Here is a 10,575-nt window from a genome sequence, read left to right on the forward strand (position 1 = left end):
AAAATTAGAGGCCGTTTTTGAATGTCTCTTGTTTAGCTGCTGGTTTGGCAAAACAGTTTACATTTCTAATACATACTGCACTCAGAAAAATGAGGCCTGGTCTACACCTAAAACTTAGGTCGACCTAGCTACATTGCTCGGGGCTGTGAAAAATTCACACTCCTCAGAGACGTAGTTAAGTCAACCTAAGCACACTGTAGACCTAGCTACCACCTCTCGAGGAGGTGTATTTACTATAGTGATGGAAAAAACCCTTCCTTCTCACTGTAGCAAGTGCCTACATTACAATGCCACAGCACCACAGCTGCAGCACCACACCTGTGCCACTGTAGTGCTTGTAATATAGACATGTCCTGTTTAAAACAAAAACAAAAACAAAAAACCTTCACCAGTCTCTCTTACATCTGTTTCCTGATGTTCTATTTTTGATTCTTAAAAGGTTTTGTTTTTCTTTTTAAGGTGACCAGCTTCCAAGCCACCTGCCAGACTTCACCCTTTTCCAACAAGTGATGAGGACTTTAAAGTAGTCCTCATGTTTAACCACACTTGAAATAACAGAGGCACCAAAAATGAGTTCTGGGGCTGTACAGTGGCCTCTGCAATCACTATTAATGGAGGTAATGAACATGAACAACCTGGGTAACACCAAAGTTTCCCTGGTCTATGACAAAAGGGAAATAATAAATTGCCTAGGGAGATTGTGGAATCTCCATCATTGGAGATTTTTAAGAGCAGGTTAGACAAACATCTGTCAGGGATGGTCTAGATAATACTTAGTCCTGCCATGAGTGCAGGGGACTGGACTAGACCTCTCGAGGTCTCTTCCAGTTCTATTAGTCTATGATTTACTTCACATTAGGAGACTGGTGCAGCATTTAGGTTTCAATGGCACCAATAGAACCATAATCTAGCTATAGGAAGTTTTTAACCCATAGATTTTCCTATTAAATTGTCAGTTGCTGCTCTCTCCTCCTACTTCTAGCTCTTTCTTGGCCAGATTCATGATTGCCCACCACAATATGTTGTCATTTACACCAGTGCGAACTGCGTGAAAAATGTCACCATTCAGGTTTGGCAGCACTTTACACTGGCATAAATGACCACAAAAGTGAACAGCCTTTACATAATTCAATGCAGCTTTCAGTAGTGAACTTCCAGAGGGTCTGAAATCCCACCTTTCTTCCAAACTTGTCAGTCAGTTCCTTTCCAAAATTGAGGGCAAATCTTTATGGTAGTTATGGGCAAAGGCATCAATCTTTCTATTATTTTCACGTGTTTGCATATATACACAATATAGCATATGGTGCCATAAAGTCATTGAAGGGGAAAATCTATTACAAGATTATGTTAGCTATCAACTACCTTAGAGAGCTCAGCTGTTCGGAACCCTTGATTGTGCCCACATCATTAACAAAATAGTTAGGAGTGTTTCATTCACTTTTTTGTCAAACTCTATCTCATTTCTGACTATAAGCAATTTATATACACACACACACACACCAAGTTTAGCTTCCAAGTCTTACCACATTTTCTGGCAGCTTGTAACCAGGGAGATATTTTACATTTTCATGTTCATTATTTATGATATCTGTCAGTTTTCTCCCATTAATATTTTCCTCAAAGACCCACATTTTCACTGTGGAAGCAAACTTTTGCATATTTTTTACATTATTGCCTATTATTTTGGCAACAGCAGAGCCCCTAGGAAAGAAAACAGAAAAAGAAGATATTCTAAAATTATAGTAACTGTGTTCTGGAAAAAAGGTCACTTAACACATACACACACACACACCCACCCGCCATCCTACCCACCCCCAAAATACCCAGACAATTGGTCCAATTACTATTTAAAAATTTTGAACTAATAAAATGGGGGGGGGAAATCAACCAATCATTCATATATTTTGCTTTTGCTTAAACAAATACAGTCAGAAAAGAGCTCAGTAGACTGAAACATTTACTCATACCCCTCTAATTGCTTCTTCTACTCATCAGACATCCAGAGGGAGTTCAGTAACTTCATATGCACAAATTCAAAAGGATTATATTTTTCAATGCAGTGGTAAGAAGCTACATACAACTTCTAAATAACTGAAAAATTAAATTTAAAAAAGAAATGATGGGTCAGCAAGTTTTGTAAAATCCTCTTGCCAGTGGTGAGAAGATTTCCTTTGGCAGGGGGCACTAACCCATCAATTTCTGCAGAACATCAACTACAGCGTGACAGTCTTCCAAAGGTGATCTGATGCAGTGCCATCTTCCTGAGTTTGCAGACAAACACTTTCATTGCTGCTCAAATCTTTTTTCCTCCCAAACAGCAGCAGAATAAATTAACAAAATTCTGGAGTCATATTTACTCAGATCTCTGGACAACAGTGAAACTGCCCAAGAATTCCATTATGCAGGGAAAGTTACAAGCAATAGCAGTCAGGTACAGGAACTATATATGAGGGAGAAGAGTAGATTCTCCCATTCCCAATGGCCTTGGGTTCATGATTTGTGTGTGCATGTGTGGGGTTTTTATGTTACTTATTACTATCATTATTAATTTCCTGCATTCTCCCATTTGCCTTCACCTGCCCCACAGCCTAAGGGGAGGACATCAGAAGTAACTTCATGGGTGTGGGAGCAGGAAAAAAGGTGTGTGCTTTAAAAGACTGCATATTAAGAGGCAAAATACTGTTTTAACTTTATAAATTTAGCCATATATAAGCCCCTAGCATGATTCCCTAACAGCCAAAGCTTATTACAGTGTATTAGATTCATTCTATAAGAGCTTTTAATGCAGCAGTAGGGATTTGGCTATTACAGTCCTTGTGATCACTTAGTAAGCATAAGAAATATTTATAACATGCCATGTAAAGGCTTTCACTACATATAACAATTCTTGTTGAATTAAATCATAAAAGTGTTATTTCTTTAAAAGACTGCAAGAAAGTGTTTTTTAATAGAGTATTTCTTTTTACAGCAGTATTTCATGTTCCACAAAATTTCCTGAGCCAAGAAGGTGACAATGTTACCAAAACTAACATCTTGATTATAAATGCTGCAATGCCTGCCTGCTACATCCTGGAAAGCATAAGTCAAGCTACTGTCCTGAACTAATTTACGTTGCTTATGGAGTTAGAAAAGGAAATGAAAATTAGCTTTTAAGACTTGGGAATTAAAACAGAGAGGGACTTTGATGTAATGGCCAGAACATAGGAGCGGTAGATGAGAGTTCAGGGTTCTTTGCCTAGTTCTGTCAACAACTATCTTGTGTTACTATAGGCAATTTACCTTACCAATCTGTTTCAGTTTTCCTGTCTCTGCAATAGAAATAATAATATTTAATATATCACAAGGTGTGTTGTGTATAAAGTGTTTTGAAATTCTTGCATGGAAGGGGCTATAAAAACGAAGTTTTTTTAGTACTATATTTAAATAAAGACTTAAGTTTCTCTCTTTGGTCTTAATCTCCACTAAGTATTTTGCAAACATTGTTGATAGAGAAATACAGTGTTAATTCTAACTCAGCCTAAATGTGCACATGGTTTTTGTTTTGTTTTTATTGTACTGTACCATACACTGACATTATATTATTTTTTATTACAAATATTTGCACTGTAAAACAAAAGAAATAGTATTTTTAATTCACCTAATACAAGTACTGTAGTGCAATATCTTTATCATGAAAGTTTAACTTACAAATGTAGAATTATGTACAAAAAATAACTACACTCAAAAATAAAACAATGTAAAACTTTAGGGCCTACACGTCCACTCAATCTTACTTCTTGTTCAGGCAATCGCTCAAACAAATTTGTTTACATTTGCAGGAGATAATGCTGCCTGCTTCTTGTTCACAATGTCACCTGAAAGTAAGAACAGGCGTTCACATGGCACTGTTGTAGCAGATATCACAAGATATTTACGTGCCAGATGCACTAACCATTCATATGTCTCTTCATGCTTCAACCACCATTCCAGAGGACATGCGTCCATGCCGATGACGGGTTCTGCTCAATAATGATCCAAAGCAGTGCGGACCAACGCACATTCATTTTCATTATCTGTCAGATGGCACCAGCAGAAGGTTGATTTTCTTTTTTGGTGGTTCGGATTCTGGTTTCCGCATCAGAGTGTTGCTCTTTTAACTCTTCTGAAAGCATGCTCCACACCTCGTCCCTCTCAGATTTTGGAAGGCACTTCAGATTCTTAAACCTTGGGTCAAGTGCTGTAGCTATCTTTAGAAATCTCACATTGATACCTTCTTTGTGTTTTGTCAAATCTACAGTGAAAGTGTTCTTAAATTGAACAACATGTGCTGGGTCATCATCCAAGACTACTATAACATGAAATATATGGCAGAATGCAGATAAAACAGAGCAGGAGACATGCAATTCTCCCCCCAAGGAGTTCAGTCACAAATTTAGTTAGCACTTTTTTTCAACGAGCATCATCAGCATGGAAGCATGTCCTCTGGAATGGTGGCCGAAGCATGAAGGGGTATACAAACATTTAGCATATCTGGCACGTAAATACCTTGCAATGCTGGCTACAAAAGTGACATGCAAACGCCTGTTCTTACTTTCAAGGGACATTGTAAATAATAAGTGGGCAGCATTATCTCCCGTAAATGTAAACAAACTTGTTTTTCTGAGCAACTGGCTGAACAAGAAGTAATATAAAGTGAGCACTGTACACTTTGTATTCTGTGTTGTAATTGAAATCAATATATTTGAAAATGTAGAAAAACATCCAAATATATTTAATACATTTCTATTGGTATTCTATTGTTTAACAGTATGATTAAAAGTGTGATTAACTGCAATTAATTTTTTTAACCATAATTAATTATTTTTAGTTAATAGCGTAAGTTAACTGTGATTAATTGACAGCCCTACTTTGCATATGTGCAGTGTGTACTGCTCACACCACAAGTTCCATTATTGTTTAACAGTTAGATGGTCTGGACTGTCTCTTTTCCTTCTTTGACTGTAATAAGAATAAGCTGGTCATTGATTTCCTGTGTTCAGGAATATCTAAAATGTGACTTCACTGCTTCCTATTTCATTGTAATGTTACAAGAACTAAACTAGAAGTAAGTTGGGCAAAGTCACAAGAATGACATCAGGAATCTAAATGCCATAAATAGAGTGAGATAGCAACTCCCCACCCCCATTTTAACCAACACACAAATCAACACGCTCAGATTTCCTACAACTGATAACATGGAATCAGAAGTCCATTCCTCACCTTGGGTTGACTTAGAGTGCATTCATGACATTAACAAGCAAAATAATTGGTATGCTTACTGATTTGTTTCTAGTAAAATATTTCTGACATCATGGGTCAAGCTGTAATATTTTGTGCCTACAGTAGTTCAGTTGCACAGGAAAACCCAGTACATTCTTCTCAATCACAACAGGAACACCTTCCAAGTGAAAGCTAACAGCACTCAGATCATTAAATAAGGTAACTCAATTTCAAAGGGCAATATTCCTCCTTAGTGCAAGTGCAAAGTTCTGGCCAGGAATAAAGACCTGTTTAATGCAGGGCTCTGGAATTCTTTGCGGTGGGAGGGTCCCAGAGTTCAGGCTGCAGCTTGAGCCAGAACAGCTATACTGCAGTTAAACAGCTCCTGAGTCCGAGCCCCATTAAACCAAGTCAGCTGGCACAGGCCAGCTGTGGGTTTTTAATTGCAGTGCTGTGTAGACATACCCAAAGAGGCCAATTGGGAACTATCAAGGTAACTCACCAGGCAACACAGTGCTGACTTCTATTGAGTGATAGTGTAGTAGAAGAGAAGTGTGGAAACTGTCAGAAAGAAGTAGGTGAGGTAGGATACAGTTGTTAATCATTACGGAGTCCATCTAAAGAGCCCTATGTTACAGGTAATTTGACACATGGCAGAAATCCATGAGAGGTGCCGCAGTATGAGATTTTTTGGGGCACTTCTTTCTCCTATGCAAAGTTACTAAAGTTTGGACTTTAGAGTCCAGATATGGGGACCTGCATGTGAACCCCTAAACTGAAACTGACTCTAAACAAAAGGAACTTCCCTCCTTCCTTTTGAAACATCTTATCCCCCCATTGGTTCCTCTGGTCAGGTGTCAGCTAGGCTAGGTGAACTTTTTAACCCTTTACAGGTAAAAGAGGCATTAACCCTTAACTATCTGTTTATGACAGACCCTGATCCAGCAAACATTTACGCATGTATTTCCATTGTTCATAAGCATTTGCAGAATCAGAGTAATAGGCCCCAATTCATGGCAGCACTTAAGCATATACTTAATTTTAAGCATGTGATTAAGTGCTGCACTGAAGTGAAATGCTTTCCTGAATCAGGGCCTTAGTCAAGATCTCTCACTTCTTGATTCTTGGGAGAGGGGCACGGAAGAATAGTCTGGATTATAGAAATACTTGTGATTTAATAAGGGGCTAGAAAATAGTTGCTTATCAAAATAATTCCTAGATTAAAATCTTTTTCATTCATTTTTCTTTCTTCCACCCCTTCATAGATGTCAAGTATCACGGGGTAGCCGTGTTAGTCTGTATCTACAAAAACAACAAGGATGCATCCGAAGAAGTGAGGTTTTTACCCACAAAAGCTTATGCCCAAATAAATCTGTTAGTCTTTAAGGTGCCACCAGACTCCTTGTTGTTCCCTTCATAGACAATTTACTTTCCCTTTAAGAGATGTGTGGCAAACTGTTATCTCAATAAATTTGGCCCAAAAGATAATGACAGTTCCTACCACCGAAAGCACAATCTCTTCTCACAATTTAGCAGATATGATTATTTTGCCCTCCAAATATCTGTCAGCATACACATGGGCAATTCTTGAATACTAAGCTGATCCAATTAGTAATCACAACAAAAAAAATAATTAAAGCTACACCCACACAGTTGTAGCTAGTATATAATCTCAATGAAGCTTCTCACACTTTGACGCATGCTAGTTTCAGTATAGACCATATGTAACCGCAGTTAGCTAATTAAATTAAGATTCCTATTTGCTTCATGTATGAGACTGACAAGTTGAAAGGAAATAAATAAGCAAAAGCAAAAGTTATGCAGCATTTTATAGAACAAAGTTCATTTTACAAGTTAGTACAAGGCAAGCATCAGGTTATGCTCTCAGTTGGTTAACCATCACTCCCTCAAAAAACAAAAACAAAACTCCACGTGACCTTGCACTGTGCAACTTCCAGAACTTTGCAAAACAATAGCCATATTAAAAGGCAGTTACATAAAGTGAACAGCAGCAGCATTTTAACAGTGGGATTGTTAAAGTTACTTTGACCAGGGACTCTAATGTTCTGGTTTTGTTTCACAAATTGTAGTGTCCTGTCCCTTTCTATCTAGCTGAATGTTACCATTCATGGAAAAACACTGGAGTTCTCTAAAGTTAGATATAATTTAAAAAAAAAATGTTTAACTGATGCTATTCATAAGTCATCCCTGGCAGCATCCTGTTTTTAAAATTAATTAAAGTGACAAACTGTGAAGATACATTTATATAATTAATAAATAATAATACTCTGTACTTCACACTTTTCAACTGAGGTTCTGCGTTCTTTACACAGATGGGAAGTAAAATGGGAAAAAGACAAAGTGGGAAACTGAGGCTCAGAAAGGTCAAGGGCATGGTACGGCTCCTATTGAAATTAATGGCAAAACTCCCATTACCTTTAATGGAAACAAAATTGGGACATTAGTCGTTTGTCCAAAGTGACAAGCAAGTGGCAGATTTGGCAGTCAAGCCACATTTTATTAAGCCTTTTATGCTCCACAACATGTAGGAAATTGAAGTCCATCTGACCTCAACTCCCCTTCTTGATATTAAGAGATTACTGATACAGTATATTGCCCAAAGCAACAGAGGGTCCTGTGGCACCTTTAAGACTAACAGAAGTATTGGGAGCATAAGCTTTCGTGGGTAAGAACCTTGCATCTGAAGAAGTGAGGTTCTTACCCACGAAAGCTTATGCTCCCAATACTTCTGTTAGTCTTAAAGGTGCCACAGGACCCTCTGTTGCTTTTTACAGATTCAGACTAACACGGCTACCCCTCTGATACTTGAGTATATTGCCCAGTGTCCTGTAATTCATCTGAAAGATAGATGCATTGGCAAACAATTTGTATGAAAGACACCATATAAAATAAATTTATATTTCATCATTTTGGGGGCTGAGTTCGTCCAAGTTCAGGCAACATAATCAGCTGAAAATGCGCAGAATCTTTGCCAGCTGATATCAGAGCTGACAGAAGTGGGCACATAACAGATGCCAGGTTAAAAATATCCTATTGTAACTTCCGTATAGAAAAGTTTAACTTACACAGGGGGACACAGCAGTGTGCCTGATTCTCTAATTTGTTACACCACTGACTTTCAGTGGAGCATCTGATGCAGAACTAGAGCAATGGAGTGGGGGGATCAGGCCCAGTGTAGCCAAAGTTTGCTCTTCCTGTATGGTTGGGACAACATTGCCACATTCTTCCTCTTTAAAGTTAACAGAAGTAAAATGCATCCTAATTAAACCTAAACACACATATCCTAAAACAAACTGACTCTACAAAAACAAACATCGCATCCCGGATTTTCCACAAATTGACAACCTGATTTGGAGAGATTCCCAGAAGCAACACAGGAAGTAGGTTTAACTGAAACTAGAGATGAGCAGAACAACTTTGGCCAGATTTTGCAAAAATGAAACCCTATGGGTCGTTCTGATCCCCTAAAGTCCTGTCAGGGCTGGAAGGGGGCAGAGTTTTGGACAACCGGTTGTGGTGTCTCTCTCACTGAACTACCTAGTATTTATTATTTCTACAGCACAGCAAGTGCCTTACAGACAAGTAAGAGACAAGGGATCTGATTCTCCCCTGGCCTGCACCTTGCTGCAGACATTTGCACCCACTTTCAGAACGGTACCACTCCAAAGCCACTCTAGTCCGGTACCAACGCTTCGCTGCGTGCAAGTCAGGGGAGAATCAGGCCCGGTGGCCTTGCCACAGAGTTTCCTGAGGCGGGGAAACCCTCCATCCCCACAGGGGGAAGGCTGTACACCCAGCCTTAAAATCCATCCTCCCCCGCCCCTGGCAGAGAGCGCAGAGCGGCTCCGGCCGACGCCCTCTCCACGCGTTGGCCCGGGTTTCTCTGCCCCCACAAGAGGCACCGCCGGGGAGGAGGCGAGGGGCGGCGGCTCCTCCCGCGCTGCTCTGCGGGCAGCCGCACTCACCAGTTCCCCGAGCCCACGATGCAGACTCTCAGCGGCGCCGAGACCAGAGCCATGGCGGGCGCTGCACCACCAGCCGCGAGCCGCTCCGCCGCGCCGCGCCGCTCGGCACCGGGTCTCGGCAGGGTAAACAGCGGCGAGCGCCTCCCAGCCATGCACCGGAGAGAAAGCCCAGCGCACGCCGCCCGCCCTTAGGCGCTCACATGCTGCCGCTCCCGCGGCTTGCTGGGAGCTGTAGTCCGTGCCCCGGTGCGGGTGCAAAGCTGACTGCCCCCCCGGGCGCGGGCTAGTGTCTGCACTGGCTTCCTAGAGTGCGCTCTGCTTGCAAGCCGGGCGATGGAGGGCGGGGCGGGCAGGATCCAGGATGGTCTCATGTGCATCCTTTTCCACAGCTGGGGGCATGTTCATTCTTGGAGCTGGGGGGTCAAGATCCCCCAGATCCCCCCCCCCCCCAAACACCAGGCAAGCAATCAAGGTCTCAGGCCATTTGTTGGCCAAGGAGAGCTGGATGGGGGGCTCCCTTTTTCAACCAGGGCGAAAAGTTGTCCTGATGGAGAGAAGCTGCCCCAAGATCAAGGCTCGTTTGGTTATTATGTAAAAACAGGCGTTTTTCCCTCTTTTCAAAGTATTAATATAGTTGGATACTAAGCTAAGAGCCGACTAAGGGGGATGTGATAGAGGTCTGTAAAATCATGAATGGTGTGGACAAAGTGAATACAGAAATGTTAGTTACCTTTTCCCAGAATACAAAAAACAAGGGTCACCCAATTAAATTAGTTGGTAGCAGGTTTAATACAAATAAGAGGAAGTACTTTTTCACAAAGTGCACAAATAACTGGATTCAAAAAAGCATTAGATAAGATCATGGAGGATAGGTCCATCGATGGCTATTAGCCAAGATGGTCAGGAATGTAACCCCATGCTTTCAACCCAGGGATGCAAACCTCTGACTGCCAGAAGCTGGGAGGGGAAGACAAGGGTGCATCACTCCAACTACATATTTGCTATGTTTAAGTGGTTCAGTGCTCTAGTTTTGTTTTGTTTTCTGAAGTTGTTCATCCACATTTTTCCCCTGGGTCCTTCCTCTCGCTTCACTCATGCTGATGAAAAAGACCACATGGAATAAATGTCGCAGTATTGGGAAGGACAGAGACAATTTCCATGAAAGCAGATAAAGAGCCTTAAGACCATTCATTAGGTTCCAAGTTAGCTCCTGTGCACGATCATTGCTTATGTAGCTCAATCTGTTTTAGCTATTCTAGATATTTCTAAGATGTTTTGACACCTCAGTGCTTATGAGAAGTGTCTCTTTGTCAAATCCCCTAGTCAAGGATCAGGGCCGGCTCCAGCTTTT

The 10,575-nt window shown here is 40.8% G+C and overlaps 1 protein-coding gene across 1 annotated transcript in view; it reads right to left on the bottom strand.

Annotated features, from left to right (window-relative positions):
• The window catches only part of GPD1L (glycerol-3-phosphate dehydrogenase 1 like), a 31,640-nt gene extending 22,363 nt beyond the window's left edge, over positions 1-9,277 (bottom strand). The window contains exons 1-2 of the mRNA XM_065399378.1: positions 9,225-9,277; positions 1,524-1,701 (exon numbers count right to left, since the gene is read on the bottom strand). Of these exons, the coding sequence (XP_065255450.1) occupies positions 1,524-1,701; positions 9,225-9,277 (231 nt within the window). The remainder of the gene's footprint in view (positions 1-1,523; positions 1,702-9,224) is intronic.
• Between the last annotated feature and the right edge of the window lie 1,298 nt (positions 9,278-10,575).

Source organism: Emys orbicularis, chromosome 2, assembly GCF_028017835.1.
Source record: "Emys orbicularis isolate rEmyOrb1 chromosome 2, rEmyOrb1.hap1, whole genome shotgun sequence".
Lineage (NCBI taxonomy): Eukaryota > Metazoa > Chordata > Testudines > Emydidae > Emys > Emys orbicularis.